Raw genomic sequence first — 19,357 nt, forward strand, 5'->3', positions numbered from 1 at the left:
GACTATCTACATGTACTTCGTGATAAAGGGTACAAAAGTGTTTCTGCCAAATCAGAAGTCTGAAAAGTATTTTTGTGGAAGTATTTGTCATTTTTAAGTAGCCTGCACAGCCGTTTTCTTATCAATAATGGGAAATTCCTTTGTGATGAAAGCAAACATGCTAAAAATACAGAATACAGACTATTTCTGTAAAATCACATTTTTCATTACTTATTTTAAACCAAACTACTTCACTCCATCGCTTCCATACTGGACATGCTATTTCACAGAAAGAAATACAAATGACAGCCAGTTAAGATAAAAGCTTTGAAATAATTATATAACTGTCTTTTGTATAATTACAAAGATTTAAAATTTGTTTCATTTATGATACCATAAATTGCAAGTTCCACCTCTTGAGTTAACATAACCAGTCAAAACTCCTCAAGATGAAGTGTCAGTTCTACAAAAATCCTCAGGTTATCACTCACTGTAGCATTTCTCCTGCTTTTCCTACAAGTAGAAGCAGAAACTTCTCACTCTTCTCCTACCTAGCAGCCCTTCTCTGATCTGCTTTAAGTTCAGACTGTTTCACTGTATGTTTTTTTTTTCCCAGTATTTAAATGATTATTTCCTAGTTCCTAAAACATTTAATCAGTTTTAAAAAGCGTTAAGAGTTACAGGGCTGTATAATTCTAAACTTGAAATCACGACCATCATGGAACATGTTAAGTCAAGATTGCATACTGAGAAAAGCTGCATTTCTTTACAAATCTAAGTGTCTCTCAGTAATACAGCTCTGACACTGTCATGTACTCCTGAGTCAATACAACATCAAGTTCATAAGCTATGTATAGTATTATTGTAAAATAAGGCTTTTCATTACATGGCATTCATTCATAAATCTCATTTTAAGCATTAATACATCTATCACGGATTAATTCTGAAACTACTAAATTTTACAAGAAGAAACTGCAAGTTTTGTGTGTGCTATAGAATAAGCATTCTTAAAGAATAGAAACCATATTGTAAGGCTTGTAAAAAAAAGTCTTAGACGATGATGAGTAAAAATTGCCTGCTATTGGACAACGAAATACTCAAGTCCCTTCATGTCAACACCAACTTCTACACAAGCACTTTGCAAATGACTCTAATCTCACATAAAATTTCAGCTACTATCAAAGAAGTCCCAAATAGAACTCTTTAAAAAAAAATTAAAACCAACTGGTGGAACTTAATCCACCGTGATCTTTTGACCTGTTGGAAACTTCATTAACTGACGTTTATGTTTTTGCTCTTAAGACCACTGTTCCAAATCAAAACGAGCAAGCAAAAAACAAAACAAAAACAAACAAACAAAAAAGATAAACAAACTAATTAGATGCAGGCTATATGTATTTTAAGACCAAAACACGTTTCTGGACCAATATGTGTTATCATGGGGGAGTGGGGAGAAGCAAGAACTGAAGCCATCCAAAAAAGTAGGAAAACAAAGTAACCAGATGGCAAACACAAAACAGGTGTGGAGATTAATTTACAGTAGTATGAAGAGCTAGTAAGCGGTTTCCCATTAGAACGAAGCATTTTTGAAGACCACAATGATTAGAGGAGGGCTTTCTTTTTATAATTACTCTGCTGGACTATGAGAAAACCAAGATGTACAAAGGTGCGTCTTGGTTGCAGGTTTCACAAAGGGGCAGCTGCAAGGAAATGAACTGGAGGCTCCTGCTTGCCCTGAAACATAATTTCAAGACAGAACTGAAATACTACAGTGAACATTCCCAAGCAGTATGATTTTTTTTTTTTAACAAAAAGGACAAGTAATAATCAGAAAAAAATTACCACAGATTATTTTTGGCAGTTGTGCCACAATGTTCTTCAATTACAGCCTAGATATGAGAAGACAAAAGCTTAGACTCTCAAAGTTTGTGACAGTAAATTAAAAGGCTACTGAATCTTACTGTCACCAATCGCCGCCTCATGACAAGACCACTTTGCTCCTAAGGAAACCCGGATCTACAGGTGACTCTCATTCTGAAATGTAGTACTCGGCCTAGTACGCTGCTACTGAACTAAAGTTATTCTGACTAGATATATCTATGTATATAATAATGATATGGAAATTACTCACAGTTGACTGGGTAATTCCCAAACTATCAGTATGACCCTTTGAGCATTCCAGTAGCTCTAACTACTCAAGTTTTTCTGTTTTGCTTCCTTAATAACATTAAACAAGACAATGCAATCATTCCCCTAAATTCATATGTTGTGAGCTTGAGTTGTATCTCTGCTGTTGACAACAATCACACGTCCCCTCATGCTGTGCTCTCCACTGGGGGAAAACAGCTCTACAAAATGTTCAGAAAGCCAATGGCTTCCTGCCCCCTAAACCTCACTTCTGCTCTATAATTGAACAACTACCACCCAGAACAGCTCAGCGAACTACCCTGATTCACTACTAATGGCTAAGAATCGTAACACTTGTGCTGAAGTACCTAAGTGTAGAGCCCATTAAACATTCTCTACCATGTTCTGAGCAGTGAGAGTCACATCCACCTTTTTCACACAGCTCAATTACATCTTGTAAATACTTTTGGACAAACGCAACTAAGGCAACAACAGTAACTGGGTTCTCAAACGTGCTCAAATTCTCCAAAATAATAATAATAAAAAAATCTGTATTCTATTCATGTTGGATTACTTCAGTTTCAAAACATAATTTTTGTAATTTTTCTCTACTGCCAAAATAAATCTAAAAGCTATGCTCAGCAAACAAGTATGAAATACTGGAATAAACCTCTAACAACCTCACTAATGTCATTTTTTTAACCACTGTATGAATTGAGTAATATACTTAGAACTGCAAAACTCTGCCAAAGAAGATGAAACAAAACCAGGAGCAATGTTAACAACTGCTGAAGACTAGCAAGTGTTACAATTTCTCACCCTCTTGCTTTTCATAAATGATAAGGAAGAAGCTCAGCTGTCACTGACCAACCACTTCGATCTGTCAGCATCAACATCGCCACCCACACAACACTGCAGAGGCCATCCTGCTGAATTCTGCCAGACATTTTTCAGAGTATTGCTGCACTAGAAACAGAAGTGGACTTGGACTAGAAACAGGACAGAACTTGGAAAGGTGTGAGAATTATCCTACAGACACACACACCAGTAACATACAGACAGCAAAATATTTCATACAGTAACTGAATTAGAAATAGGAAAATATGTGATGTGCCCTACAGATAAAGCAGCCAAAAAGTAGGAAAAGCAACCCCACACTTTACCTGCATAAAGCACTCACAGTGAGCACAAACAGAAGCAGCAGATTCTGACTGGAACATTCAAATCAAAGGGTAGAGGTCAAATAGTTCCCCAGGAACTCTCCACCACTGCCAGCCATTGAGGGCAGAGGACTACTGCTAAGAGCTGAGCTATAGTTCAGCCAGGGATTTTATTCAATCTCCTTGTGGGACTACAACATACCCCTGCAGCAAAAGAGATTGAGCTGAAAAAAGTGTTCTTGTTTTTTTTTTTTTTTTTTTTTTTTTCCTTCATAGCTATTACTGCATCAAAAAAAAATACACACAACAGAACTATTAAAACAGTGGTAAACATATGCTGGCACATGGCCACCAGCAACACATTGACAGGAATGAAGAATTCATTTAGGCAAGATAATTCACGGATTATTCAGTCATTTGGACCAGCCTACTTTTACAAGCAATGCTAAAAGACAGCTTTACCTCTTTTTAGAAAGATGGCATACCTATTGACCAGGAAAAAAATATAAATCAAAATAAAAATTAAAAGCTGTTTGCTCTACTACCATAAAAATGAACCTCTCAAACCATTTTCCTATTCTACAAAGATACTTTAAAAAAATTGAGTCAACTGACTGTCTCAGGACAAGGTTTTCTGAATTTTATACAACCATGAACAAATACTTGAGAAATAACATACCTATCACACTACAGGTTCGCAACCACATCTAGGAGAATGGGTAACAAAAGAAAGCTAGACAAAAACATTGCAATGTACAACACTGCTTACTCCCTTCGTTCAACACACAGTGCTACAAATATTATATTGGTCAAATTTCTTATCCGAAAACCAAATGGAAGTCTTATCAATCACAAAAAAATAAAAAGAAAAGACTACTGAGAACATCCTTTTAATGATCTTTTATATTACAAGCTGCACTGAATTTTTCTGTTTCTGAATGGAGAGATGTAATTCAAGCAAAATGTCAAAACTCATGAAGTGTGTCAAGCCTAACATTCACCTATTCTAACTCTTCAATTACTTACTAACTTTAAAACTGCAATCCACCCTGTCTGAAGCTCAGGAAGTGTTACATTTGCTCATAATTAAGTGTAATGAAACATTTACATCAAATAATTATCATTATGGCAGAATCTATCCATTTCACTCATATAAACTTAAAAAAATCGCTATGTAGGAATACAGGAATTAAGTGATTATTAAGACAGAAGCATCCAAGGGAACACAGATTGACAGGTAAGATTTGTAGTGTTAAAACTGCCCCATATGGTCATCTGCATTGTATGTGCCCAATTGTATATGCTCAGTTCTTAAACAAATGTCGCACGTAAGAAGTACTAGAATTATCTGCCAACATTTCTAGCAGTTGTCACAGTGGGAAATTCATTCAGCTGCAGTAGTATTCACTTGCTCAGTTTAACTGGAAGCAAGTAATAAAGGTATGTGGTAAACAGGTAAAGAATACCCCATTTGAAGTCCAATCACACACCAAACAAGAATCAAATATACAAAATGAAGTCATTTTTTTTTCTTTCAGTATATTTTAAAGATAGCAATGAAAAAAAGAGGATATGATTAAGAATAGAACATGTCACATGGACATTTTGCACTGTCACGTTTAAAAAGAGTGCAAACTGCACTCAAAGTACAGAGGTTGAGCTGAAGCAGGTAACTTCGTGGTGTTCCATACAGGAACCACACAGACACCTTGCTTCCTGCTTTAGTATTGCGTAGAAAAGGGCTTGCCTCTGTTCCTCTGCATTTATAGTCAATCATGTTTCAGGTCCTGTGAAAACTGCACAAAATCTAATGAAAAACAGAAAAATTCTTCACGTGTAATTTCCTTATATAGCAGTACTTGCCAATGAACAGTACTGTTTGGATTACTTATATCTGCACTAAAATCTGCAATTTTTTAATTAAAAAAAAAAAGGAAGGCAGGAAAGCAAATGCAGAGCCTAAGACCAACATCAGACTTGAGTCTTCTTGGTGTGCTTTTTAGGACTCATCATTCTTCCTAGACAGACTAACAGATTTCAACAGGGCAAGAAGCTGTCGTTCAAAAATGAATCCAGTGTCATCCTGATTAGGTAACACTTTATACTAAGAACAGATTATCATTTTTTTTCCTCCCCCAGTTCCCCCAAAACATCATCATCTGACAAAATGTTGCTCTCTAGGAACTCAACTCTACCCAAACATCACTAATAATAAACTTCTCTAGCCCCACAATCTTCTTTAGCTTTTCTTCCCTAAGAAGTCAATCCAGACTTTTGAAAGTTCACAAACAACACAGAGAAGTCATGATCTTTGATTATTCTAAATGTTTAAGGTATATTATATAGAAATACAAACTTAAGCAACCTTGGTACTGAAGATCCAGTATATCATGAAACACTGATCGTAACAGAAGAGCAGCTGTTAAAGATATGTAGAAAAATTTGTTGCTTTCTGTAAAAATGGCACTTGCAGTTTGACACTAGCATTCCAAACAGTAAAAGCAGTTCAGAAAATGTAATGGTCCAAAATGACTTTCAAATAGTGTAGTTACATCTATGTTAAGATCTCAAAAAATGGCAAAGATCCAAAACAACATGAGGGAGGAAAAAAACTGAAATGTATTACTAAGAGCTCATCTGAAATGGTAATTCAGAGAATAAGCCAGTAAACAGTACAGCATCAATTTAAAATTGTGTAAGATAGAGCAAATGTGGTTTAAGTAAACACATCAAAATACTAATTAGGTTACAAACAAACAATACAAGAAGTATCTCAGTTCCAGAAGCAACTTATTTAAACCAACAAAGCAAAGCAAAGGCATTGCATCATTTTAAATACTACAAGGAATTGAATTAGACGTACCTTTTCTCTCTGTTTTCTGTGAAGGGATGGAAGATGTGGATGTAGGCAGTTTTGATAAAGTAGATGCTCCATTAGCATCAAAGGATTTCTTTGGCTGGTGATCAGATTGTAGAGAAAATGGACTAGGAGGAACAGTGCTTGGGGTAGCAGTTGGATGAACCACTGGTTTGATGGGATGCTGTACTGGAGTAGAACTACTGTGAGTCTCTGCTCTTGGCAGTCTGTAGTCTCTGTCATTGTGCCTGCTTGTTTGAGATAAAATATTCTGTGGGAGCATACTACTGGCGTCACTGGAATGCTTGTCTTCCACTTTTTTCAGGATTCCCCAAGTAACGTTGCAAAAAGAAAAAAAATAGATTAGAAACTTGTCTAGGATTGTACTACAATTAATGCAGTTGTACATCAATAACTAGAACTGACTGAACTTGTTATGATTTAAAAAAAACTCAAGTAGATTAGCATCAAAAAAGGTGAAATTCATTTTACTCACTGACAAATTGCATTTTCTCTGACCTGTCCTTGATTTAGAGTTCCGGTTAAGCACTGTGTTTTGATGAAAGGCTGCTTATAATGTGCATTACAGTCAAAGTTAACTTTTGAAGTCTCCTAAAAAAATCTAAATCAAAATCTATTATTTCCATCTTACATTTAGTGTTAAAAGATAATTTGCACCATTTTCCTTTTGTTCATTAAAAATACTGAGCACCAAGTATAATTTAATAGTTTCAAATCATAGCCTTCAAAGAATTCCACTTCAAGTTATTTCAGTACACTACCACAAAGAATTACTTCTTAGTTTAATTAGTTCAAGACCACCACACGCAAAGTGAACAACTAATTTGCATCCGTCACATGCTAATGCAAGTCCTGAACATTTTTTTCCTCAATTCCTAGATTTTCATGTGTCACAAACCAAGTAGTTACTGAAATATGTAATTAGGCTTTTAGTTTTAGGACACAGTTTGCTTTAGCACTGCAGTACGTTTCCGTATACACAGAAAAGCAGTCCTTTATACACTTCTGCTTTGTCAAGACCCTTGCAATGCAAAGCAAAAAATATACTTTAGAAAAATAAATTTTGGTTTCTACTTTTAAGACATCTTGAGACGTATGCTACAAAGTTAACAAATCTAAATCTGCATATAGAAGAAATCACGCCTGCTTCTAGGAAACGGTCATACATTTCCTAGAAAAACTTGGCAAAGATTAAAGCTAGGGATGAGAAAAAATAAAATTCCAAATAGAAATTCACGGTCTAAGAAAGGCTTTGCTAACAGTACTGGCTCGGTACAAATACCCTTTCAATAATGTATACAAGCTTCTGAAAACCCCGATATCATAATCCATCAAGTTATTTTACTATTTTTAGATGTTAAATCAAGGTTTTAGAAAAGACTTCTTTATTTCTACTTTCATGCTCAGAATTGACAAGTCTCAATAATCACAACGCTTGAACTATACCATAAGCCATGCAAGTTTCTGTAACTACCCATAGAGAGATTAAGTTACGTGGTGAAAGCTGCAGAAAAAGCATTAAAGCATGAAAAGCATTAAGCAACTGTTGTACTAATAAATGCTCAGGGTTATTTTAAGGAACAACATTTGGGAGAGCTGTCCACACCATCAGTTTTGTCTTTTTTTATATAAAGAGGGGAGAAAAACAGTTAAAGAAATTTTATTTTCTAAGTTTGGAAAAGAAAACAGTAATGCAAGCAAAACAAGAATATATTACTGTAAAAAACAAACAAACAAACAAAAAAAAAACAACCACATACTTCCACTGGCAAACCCACTGGCAGCTGTCGCCTGCATCACCTCTCTTCTGTAATCCCTATCTTTTGGAAAACTGTTAACTGACATTTTGCTTGCTTCTTTTTGCCTCTGCTCTCTGAAGAAAAGAAAACACAAGTTAAATAAAAATTTACATCACCTAGTGATACTTTCTACCAGTTAAGTTATGTAAGATGAATTAAATCATTCAATTAGGTCACTGCTGCAGATGGGGTTGGCAAACTCCATCTATTGCTTCCTGACAGCAGCACTTGTTGAAGCCCTGTTTTGGCTTGCTAAGATAGCAAAGAAAATGTGCATTTCCCCTTCCCTGCCTCTGGGATCATCGAGGGACAAAACAGGTGCAAGAAGCCACGTAAGGGTGCAGAAAGACTAAACTTGGACCGCAATCTTTTATAGTGGTTATCTACTGGATAAACTCAACCACTCTCTACATGATCATAAGAGTATCTGTTCTTTATAAATTAAGAATAGACACACACAAATACCTTTCCAGCCATTCTTTTGGTTTTTCCCACTGTGAAACTTCTGTTCGGCAGTTGTAATAGTACTTTTTGCCTGAAGAGCTGATGTGTTCAGACCAATCATCCGCAGAATCGTAAGCCTTTAAAATACAAACAATGTTGGACAAAAGACTACCCCAGAGTTTTAATACATGTGTTTAAAACTATGTAGTGTCCTCACATGCACCTGTACCACTGTTTCCCATTTAGACCATCTCTAATGCCTGTTTCATTTTTGATAGTTTAAAGACACGACCACTATAATCCTGTTGCATTCTACAGTAGTTTCTTCTGTTTTGTTCTCACCAGCACCCCCACCCCCAAAATATAATAGTATGTTTATTGGGGTACAGCAATATCAATATTGTTAACGTTAGTTTTTACACCTTAGAATTCCTCAATAAACATTGCAATTACATTATCAGTTTTTTCTGTGCTATGCAAATTCATCTATTCTGTTTTCAATGTAATTTTTAAGCGAACACCACCCTACCTAGAAAGGCTTAGACAATAAAGCGACTAAAATTCACACGTAGTACGTCTTATAAATAATTAAACCTAGAGAAGATGACATGATTTTACCAACAAAGTTCACAGAAGTATTTCTTTCTGTATCTACTTCATTTAATCAAGCTGTATTTTAAATTCAAGACGTATACCTCTAATGATTATTAATTAGAACAGTTTTACAACATGTAACAACAGCAGCTTGCGTATGCAGTGTTTATAAAACAAAGCCTGATGTTGGATAATTCAATAAAACAAGTAATGTACATCCCCCCTCCATTTTATGCAAAACACTATATAAAAGTCTGTTTGAATGGGGTGATTGATGCAAGGACAAATACCAATCAAAAATACTCACTGCATCAGAAGTTTTGCTTGGATTATTGCTGGGATTAGAAGAATGTGAATTTGAACTATGAAGAGCACTGTGGTTATGTGAATTTTCTTGTGGAGAGTAACTGGTCCCTAAAAGAAAAAAGAAAGAGAGTTACCATGTTTGTTTTCAAAGAAATAAAGCATCTGCACTCTAAGGAGGTGGGAAGGGGGCACATCATCCACAGCCTGGACCATGACACAGGTCAAATGAAGAAATATTACAGGAGACATACACATTTCTTCTATTGCATAAAGGGTAAAGCTCACTTTGTTTTTCCAGTTGCAATAATGTAGGTTGTCCTTGCACTATTCTTACTCTCAAATCTCATTCCCTTATAAAATATGTAGCCTATTTGCTTTTATTTTTATTAGTATGCTGAAAGAATGCTAACATGTCATCTCAGAAATTAATAAGTATCTTCTCCTCAACATTAAGTTAGAAAGTTCAAATGGGTTTATCATTAGCCCATGGTGTTACATACACAAAAACAGCTTTTAGGTATGCTGTCTTCTTAACCCTTTAGAGACTGCTTGTAACTATTTCTATTTATGCATATAGATTCATTTTCCTGCAATACAGGTACCAACTAGAATACTAAGAACGGCCTTTCCCAGAGGGCCACACGCTTCTGGCCTTCGAACAACTGCTTCTCAAGATAACCTAGTTTTCTTCCTTGCCATGATAGCACTCGAACACAAAGGAATAGCTGAGATATGAGAAGGGAGACAGTTTTAAGCACTTTTTACAACCACATTTGTTCCTAAGCTCAAGTCACCAATTCAACCTGAACGGTTTTAATTTCCAGTTAAACAATCCCATCCATTTATCCTTTGTGATCGTACTATAAACATCCTGCTCTTTCAAGGAATAGGAGGCTGTAGTAAAATTCCGAGTAAGTAAAAACTCTTCAATTTTTCTATTCTTCCTAATTTTTAAGTGTTCACATAAATCACACCAAACTAAGAAAAACCTTTTATATTCCTTGTCTTTTCCTCTACTGAGTTTTTAAATACCCCTGAATACTACAATAGAAACTACTAGCTTCACATACTGCAGAGCAATCTAAATATGAAGTCTAAGAGCTTTGTAAATAGCAAAGACTAAATCTTATGAGCAACTACAAAAAACATCAGAAGCCCCACCAATACTGGAGTAATAGGTAGGAGTGAATGGAGCCATTACAAGAAATTGTAATAGTCTTCTGAAAGCCACACACGCAGATGATGACCGGTAATATACCACGTACAGCACAGGAGACATTATAATACAAATTCTGATTTCTGACCCTTCTGACTATGCAAGCACTCACAAAATTACTATTTCAAATCTGTGCCCTCATATGCGGGTTAGAAAAACAATCACAGAAGAGGTACACCATGACTGACACATTTAGTCCCCCTCCAAAGGATAAAGACTGAGTTGCACATACATGTTACTGGCAACCTGAAGCATCAGTAATTCTAAACCTTTTCCAGCACTATTTTGGCTAACAACCCTATGACATTAACTTTAAAGACTGGGGGGAGGGAGAGGAAAAAGGAAGTCTTCTAAAATGTCTTCTAGCTAAAGCAAGACAATTAGGCCTACACCAACACTACCTGGTGTGCTCAGAGCCAGGTGGAAAGAAGCTTATGATGGGGAGGGGGTCACAAGCTTGTCAGAGCCATACACGTATCATGTGCACGGCAAGCGAGTGAGTAACATCAAAAATTGAGCTTGCAGTGAAAGATGTGACTTTATATGTTATGCAGGTTAGAATATTCCAGAATTTAGCCTTTAATATACATTTATAAAAAGACTAATTCCCCTTAATGCATGTAAAAAGAACATTATAATTGCAAGGCTGTGCTCCACCATTAGTCTTATCAGCAGAGGCTTGATCTTTTCCACAGACTGATTACAGAATGAAGTAGATACTTATTATTTTTGTATTAATCATTCTGTTAATAGTCTTTTATCTATTTACTATACCCTTTCCAGACTCACTGAGATAGTTACTAAATATCTTCACGTATTTCTGTAGGTTGCTTACCACGGACACATTAATTTCTACTATGCAGTAAAATCATCCCTGTTTTCAAAGGAAAAAAAACAAGATGAAAATTTATCAGATGTTTTGTCTAGACAAATTGTTGGTATCGGTCCCTTAAATACTTCAGAAAACATGACTATAGTTTATTTGTGATCTTCTACTATCGATGCAGTTCCATTACACTATATTCAGCATACTCAAGATGTGTTTGGTGAGTTTTAAATACTATCGTGGTCTAAATAAACAGCCACACTGAATAACCTAATATGCATTTTCCAAACAAGAGCATGAGCCAACAACGTATGCATTAAATCAATAAAGTCCTTTAATGCCAATTCTATCCATCCTGTAAACAAATCCCTCGAACTCACTGAACAGCCTTTCAGCCCCCACTCGGTGTAAGAGCTCAGCAGCATCCCCCCCACTTCACACTGCTCCCTTGAGGGCTTTTTTCCAGCCACGGCCGTGAGTCACAAAGCACCTCTGAGCGAGTATCTGAGCCTCTGCAGCAGTCACACCCACCTAGAGCTGGCCCTGATAATGGCAACGCCTGCTCTGCGGCAGTTCCTGCCCATGGAGCCCCCGGGCCTCCCGGCCCAGCTGCAGTGCTCCTTGCACGACCGCCAGGCTGCACGCACTTGGACTTGCCCTGAATCAGTGATCTGAGCTGGCCCCAGCTGCACGAAAACCCGTTGTGGCCTCTCTGCAATGCTGACGGCCTCGGGTTGCCAGGACAAGCTCCTTGGGCTTTTAGAAAGGCCACTCGTAATTACATACCTGGTGGTGTCTGGGGCAATTACAGAGTGCAATTAGAGGTGCAGCTTTTCCCCACAAACCTCTGTTTAGTTTTATGGTTAATGCCGCTCCACGTTTGGATCAGGCCCAGAACTCCAAGGGAACGAGCACACAGGGGGCTGCCAACACGGTGCTTTGTTAGGAAGCTTCCAACACAGAGAGGCTCTGAAGAACAAGGGCTTTAGGCACTTCATACAATGTAACGGCTTACAGACCATACGTAAACAGCAAAAAAACCACATCACCAAATTAACCACATACTAAAAATTGTGATCTCAGTACGAAAAGGTATGCAGCAATACTGTAGTCACCTCTTAGTTCTGACAACCCAGCCCAGCAAGCACTGCCAGCTCAGGTTCCCAGGGAAAACTACTCAGGATCTTCAGAAGCCCACCACGTTAAAACAGTACTCAAAGAGCAACCCACCTGTGGAAGCTGCCTCTACCCAAAAGGGGAGTTCCCCTCGTATGCTGGCTTTCACAATGCCTAACCCCAAGTCATTGTACGTGGCTGTGACTGTTGCAATCAGCTCTGCATTTCCAAGCTGCACGCACAGCAAGCTGCTGACGAGAAGCAGATCACAAAGCCAGGATCGCTGAGATTACTTCATGGCCCAGAAACAGGCCTGGTAAGGCAGGCAGTGCTCAATGCCCCTGGAGATGCTCCTTCGTAGCACTTCCTATTATTTCTCCCTAACAGTCAGAACCTCCTAGTTAAAGCTAGCAAGGCTCTACCTTTCTTACAAGAGAGGGCTAAAGAGTCTTCTGGTTTTCAAAATACATATTAGCTTATGTTAGGATGTAGCAATTACAGAACTCCCTATGGAAATGTCTATAGCACCGTTACCGTGACTTTGCTCAGCTCAATCATTATTTGGGAAGGATTAAGCCTGGAAAGAGCTATTTCTAACCGCAGATGGCCAAGAAGGACACGGCACTAGGGTTGTACAGAACTGCAGTGGTGCAACTGTGACAGCAAGCAGTCACTATCGTTAGTTATGAACAGGTCACAGGACAGGTTAAGGTTAAATTATCATAATTATCTTCAAGTCTTTCAAACAACAACAAAAAAAAACATTCTCTTCACTCATGCATGAAATTCAGCAGGAAGTATAAAAACTGTGGTTCTGGGAACCAATTCAAGAAACAGGCTGTGACTTTATGCCTACTACACATTTGAGGTTCTGCCATGCCAAGTCTCAATTTCACTTTTTTTTCTTTAAAAAAAGTACTCTCCAGATCCAAACTGTTGAATCAATGACATTTTGATCTGCAGTGAGGCTTCAGCACTATGCTGGACTTGGAAACAGACATAATATAGGGTGAAGAAAATATCACATCCTGCAATATACAGTCAACTTTTTCAGTAGTTTTCATGTTTCCATTAATACCAGTTCAGCACTATGAAATTAAGAAAAGTTGAAATTCTGAGTTAGGTAAGAATCAGACTGCTCTAATAAAGCACCTGATTTTTTTCCCTCCTTCCCATCTTTCATGAACAAGCTGAAATACTTTCCCAAACCTATACTAGCAACTACAGCATCTATTTGTAACCACCTTAGGCTAATTTTCTCACTGCCTGATTAGAGGACTCAAATGTACCACCATGCATTCAACACCTTCCTCTGGCATCCAGGTGTCTTAGCCTAATTAAAACTACTTTTGTCTCATATCATGCAATATCAACAAACCTCCAACTGAAACAGCAGTATCAGAACACTCAGACACATTAAAGTGATCTTCAAAAGATAATCTATAATCTGCACCAGCAAACGATAGGAAAATGCTTGTTTACATCCTTTCCAAACTAACACTGAGAAATTAGGCAGTAAACACGATCACGCACCTCCCCTTACATGCAAGATTTTGGCCAAGCACAAAGAGTAAGTTTATGGTAGTTGGAGCAACATACCATTGAACAGCATGTACTATATGCTAGTTAATTTTATACTAACATACACACACAGCACTTATGATCCTTTTTTTTTGTTGTAAGATAAATACCTTGTTAATATCCTCACTTTTGTCCATAATAAAGTCTCAGCGCAGATATTACAAAGTTCACAAATGCCCACCACACAGGCAGAGAGCACAAAAAATGCTCCCTGGCAATAATCAGTGTTGTAACTCAAAGCCTGTCCTTCCCCTTCACTCCCTCCAGTGTCAAAAGGGATTTATGAAGGGCTTTAGGATAGTCTTCTGTGCTCAGAAACCAGGCATATGGAAAGAAACACTGGGCAGCAGAAAAGCAAGGAAGTTTATTCAACTTACTTATACTCCACAGATAGTGTTCTGTGACTCCCCTTTCCATCTCTTGGCTAATATACAATCCAATTTGTTCAACTGGAGACACTACTATAATGTGAACCTTCTCAACAGCACAGACAGGCGTTATTTGTTAACAGAAAGTTTAACAGCACGATAGTTTATGGTAGAGACACTTGATGGAGATAACTAATTAAGACTTGTTTTAAGAGTGAAAATGATACAGCCTTGGTATGCCTGAAATGAGATGTCTGAAGTGCATTTCAACAAACGTTGTTGTTAATTCCATGTAAATCTTTGTGTACTTTCTAAAGTTCTGAGTATGGGTGGGAATAAAATAACTTAATGGGAACACAATACGCAAGTCTCAGCAGTAACTGAACAGCTTATCACAGCCATTTTTATTTGCCACATGTAAAAATAAGAAGACAAAACACAATTTTTCTTCAGTACATTTTTATGTGGCCTGCTGTATTGAAATAAAATATGGCTGTCTTCCATAGGCAACTAAAATCATAAAAAATTGTGTTTTTCTAGCAGAGCAATGGCCTCAGAGAATATACCAACTGTGCAGTAACATTTTCCAGAAATTCATAACATACTAAGTTGAATGCACAGTGCTCTGCCAAAGAAAGAAAACACTAGCCTCATCACTCTACTACCCAATTAAATACTCATTATGCCCCCAGAAGTAAATGTTTTACACTGTGATCAAAATAACTTACAGAGCCTCACTTCCTCTCCTGCCCTTCCTCCTCTCGTGCCCTATCCCTTATCTGGAACAGAGAAGCTCGTGCTGTTCTCTGACAGCTGGTTTTCAGGACAATCCTCCCTTTGGAAAGAAGTTTTCATCTTTTTCTCCAAGTTAGCATTTGCAGAAGCTTCTGTGGAAATCAGTCCAAGACCTTAGTGTAACAGACATACATACATGGAATGGGACACATTACTAGTAAGGGATGAAAAGGATCCTACATGCATACAGGTTTCTTCAGAAAGAAGTTAAAAATAGATCTTTCTTTATAAAACTACAGTAAGAAACCGACATTTCCAGAAGGAAAAGGAAGAAGCAATAATCCAGTGAAAGCCAAGGGCCTGCATTGTTTAACTAATGAAACAGCCAAAGAACTCCGAGATACTACTGATTATTAAAATGAAGGTTTAGGTTATAATTTTATCTTACACATTACATAATGCAACTTTGGTATCTTCTGTTTACATTTCTATTTTTAGGTAGATATGTCCAATTTTATTTCAGAAACTGCAGTTTAATTTTAGGCCGAACAGTACAAACCACTCTAAAAGAAAACCAGTTATCTGCCCCTCAAAAACAAAAGCAAAGGCAATAATAAAATGGCTCAAATTAAATTCAGACTTCTGAGTTCTCACATATCAATATTCAGGGATTTACGGATTTACTACTCCAGCAGCTAACAGGGAGGCTGTTTTCCTAGAGCTGCACTTTGGTCTGAATGGACATAACAGCTTAGGTGCCATACATCACTATATCACTGGCAGAAGAGATATAAACCTATTTTTGCCCAATCATCCCCTTCTAATTTGTTTCTTTCCTTGCTATAGCTACAGCAAAATAATTAAAGATTTTTTGGGATGTTTTCTTCTTCCCTTCAACCCCCAGCCCATTCACATTTAACAGTGAGAAATTGTTTCTCAACCTGTACACAAGACCGAAAACAATCAGGTTCAATGAACAAAGTTCACTGAATCCAGTGAGCTGCTGGAACACTTCGTGTCCCAAGGCATTCCTTGTAAAAAGGCTAGGGGATGAAACAAGCGTTTCCACAGCACTCCAGAAAAAATATAAATAGGTACCTGAAAAGAACAAGATTTGTAGCGCTACTACAACTACAAACAAGTTGGCAGCCAAGCCATCTCACTATAGCTTTTTTTTTCCTTTCTATTTTTATCTCTTGAAATGCACATCAGTTCACACGCAGAACAGTTTTATTCAGGTGCTTTACCAAAAAACAGTGACTCCTTCCCTACCTTGGCACAGAGAAAAAGAGGATAACCAAGTGCAGGCTGCCTTCCACAGGTCCTTTCACAACAATTAAGAGGCTATCCAGGAATTCATAGTTCAGAGCAAAGGAACATAAATAAGATGCATGTCTAAGCAGGGGAAGAGAGTAGCTGGCAAAGACAAATGTGTATCATTTCCATTTTCCAAAGGCGATTTTTTTACGCTCTGTCACATCACTACACTGAGTACTGCAAATAACAGATCCAAGTCTCCTTACAAGTAGGTTACACATTTCAAAGATTTTTCTCTTCAAGCAACTCAGAGTTAATATATATGTTAATTCAAGATAAGTACTTGGTTAGACAACAGAAACTTCACCAAGGTGCACAAAATGACTTTCTACCAACTCAAAAATTCAAACTGCTTTGGTTTACCTTCTTAAAAAAATATATAAAAGGGCATGCGGATACCTTATTTCCACAGGTGGTGCTTCCTGGGCTAAGACTGTGATCCCCCTAGATCAAAACTGAATTCACCACCGTAATGGAGATAAGTCTACAGAAACACAGGCACATAAATGTAAAACACTTCTAATATACTGTGTGAAGCTACCACAGAAGCCTCTCTCCCATCACAAATCCCTACCAATCCCTACTAGCTTTTTTTCTTTTTTAAAAACAGAAAACTTATTGGCAGCTTTCATGATATATCAACTATCAACATAAAAACAGGCAAAAAAGATTAAAGATTTTTAAATCACCTGTAAAATTTTCCATTTTCATTTCTCAAGATCAGTAAGTGGTATTATTTGAATCAATTTCCTTGTTTCTCCTAAAATAAGGCAGCAGACAATCAGCTTCTAACCTTTCCTGATAAGAACACCTTAGAAAGACCGAAGAATTTCCTCTTATTTCCATTTGCTATTTCCTCCCCTTGGATTAGGGCAGCTAATAGAGAACATTGCTAGCAACATCCTCAACACTGCTTAGCATGCCTAAGATGCCTGTCCCAGCATACCTAAGCTGCCTAACTCCTATAGGAGCTGGACTCGATGATCCTTGTGGGTCCCCTTCCAACTCAGGACATTCTACGATTCTATGATCTTACTTGAGGCCAATCTGCTTGAAAAACAGCTTAAGCAATTTTACCCATGGAAAGTGTGAAATGGTACTGTGAACTTCGGCAACTCAGTCATATTCACAACCCCCTAAGAAAAAAGAAGCAAAGCACCAACCTCCCCGCTATTAGGTCTTTTTAATCTTGCACCACTTGGTAACATTATCATATTTGCATCAAAGTGGAATGTTACCCTAAGAAGTAATTAAATGTAGTTGAGAATAAGGCAAAACCATGCTTTAGTTCTTGTCTATAGCTCAGAAAACATATCTCTGATACAAAATAAGAGAGTGAGGAAGAGAGGTTTTTGTCCTCAAGAAAGTGCTTTTTCGTTATTTTTGGTTTCAATTATGACATGCAAAACAGGAGTGTCAAATTGATAGCCAGAACTCTTACCACAAACTAAAAATGATGTTATCTCAACTCCAAGTGGATCTGCAGAGCATAAGGGCAATAGACTAAATTTCCCCCTTCTGAGGCCTTGCCATGAAACCCGAGTGAACAGCCCTCCCACAAACATGCTTTAGTACAGCACAAAGAGATACAAGTTCAGTGATAGACGTCTAACAGCACCTCCACCACGCGCTTCCCTGTGTCAGGCAATGGTATTTTCACAGTCCTGATCAAACAGAAGACAGCCTGCCACCTCCTCATGCCTTTCCTAAGGCGGGGGGAAGCTGACATAACCAAGGAAGAGTTGGACTCCACATAAAATGGGACAATCTTATTAAAAACATTACCTTGTTAGAAGTTTTATGGGTGTGAACACATGACCTATGAATACCAAGACTGTGCAGCAAACAAACATCGCTCTTTTCATACCGGTAAGAGAGATTAAAACAGCAAAGAGAGGAAAAAAACATTTAAAGGAAGCTGGTGCGCTAAAATTGTGTATTTATTTAAACCTTCAACACACAAAGGCAAAAATTCTGTTTGATCAATACTGTTTTAGAACTAACAACCTTTCCTCTATACTGAGTGCAGTTATCGTTTTTAAGCTATAAAGCATCTTCACTCAGAAAAAAGATCGCATACTGAACTACTGGTGACATTTAAATGCTTAATTTCTTAAAAAAAAAATAACACTTCCATGTCACAATTTGCCTAAAGGGAACTTTCTTTAAAGTTTAAGCAATAGGCATTAATGAAAAGTTTCGTTTTTTCTTTTATTTAAAAAAAAAAAAAAAAGGAAGCATTTGTTCATATTCATTTCTTCTGTTTAACATGTTGCTAACATTCTCATCAAAGAAGAAAGCAAAGAAAGCTAACTTTTATAAAAGTCAGCAAGAAAATAGACTTCTTTTATTTTACCCCATCATAAAAATGCATTACCCGTCCCCACAGGCACACACAGATTCTGGTTATGTCTCTTGCAAGACTTACATTCTTCTTTGCATCAAGCTTTAGATTTTAGTTTCAGAGATGACCAGACCAATGGTCATCATTTTAAACGGTCAAAGTACTCTCTTGAGACAAAAAATGCATGAAGAAAGTTGCCTCCAAAGAAGTACACAGAAATAGCAACTACACAGAAATGGATCTCCTTGTGCCATTCAAGTAAAATCTAGTTGAATGCACACTACATTAGGTCTTTTTCATATGTATACAGTACAGTTATAGAAAAATACTCAATTATAGCAAGGACCCACCTAGAGAGATTATTTTTATGCATAAACATATGTATACATGTGCACGCATACATACACATATATATACACCTATAAATAAAAGCACTGGGTTTTTAATATCATGGATTCACAGCCAGTGTCAGGCTGGATGTTTAGCATAGCTTAACAGGAACAATACAATTCTCTAACGTGTAAAGCACACTCGATGACAATTCTTCTCTCCTCCAATTAAGTAATT

At 37.3% G+C, this 19,357-nt stretch overlaps 1 protein-coding gene across 6 annotated transcripts in view; it reads right to left on the reverse strand.

Moving 5' to 3' along the window:
* The window catches only part of WAC (WW domain containing adaptor with coiled-coil), a 58,926-nt gene that overhangs the window by 23,668 nt on the left and 15,901 nt on the right, over positions 1–19,357 (reverse strand). For all 6 annotated transcript variants that reach the window (XM_035316990.1, XM_035316989.1, XM_035316988.1 and 3 more), the window contains exons 4-7: positions 9,289–9,395; positions 8,409–8,524; positions 7,905–8,017; positions 6,130–6,438 (exon numbers count right to left, since the gene is read on the reverse strand). In XM_035316990.1, coding sequence (XP_035172881.1) covers positions 6,130–6,438; positions 7,905–8,017; positions 8,409–8,524; positions 9,289–9,395 — 645 coding nt within the window. The remainder of the gene's footprint in view (positions 1–6,129; positions 6,439–7,904; positions 8,018–8,408; positions 8,525–9,288; positions 9,396–19,357) is intronic.

This window comes from Oxyura jamaicensis, chromosome 2 (assembly GCF_011077185.1).
Source record: "Oxyura jamaicensis isolate SHBP4307 breed ruddy duck chromosome 2, BPBGC_Ojam_1.0, whole genome shotgun sequence".
Lineage (NCBI taxonomy): Eukaryota > Metazoa > Chordata > Aves > Anseriformes > Anatidae > Oxyura > Oxyura jamaicensis.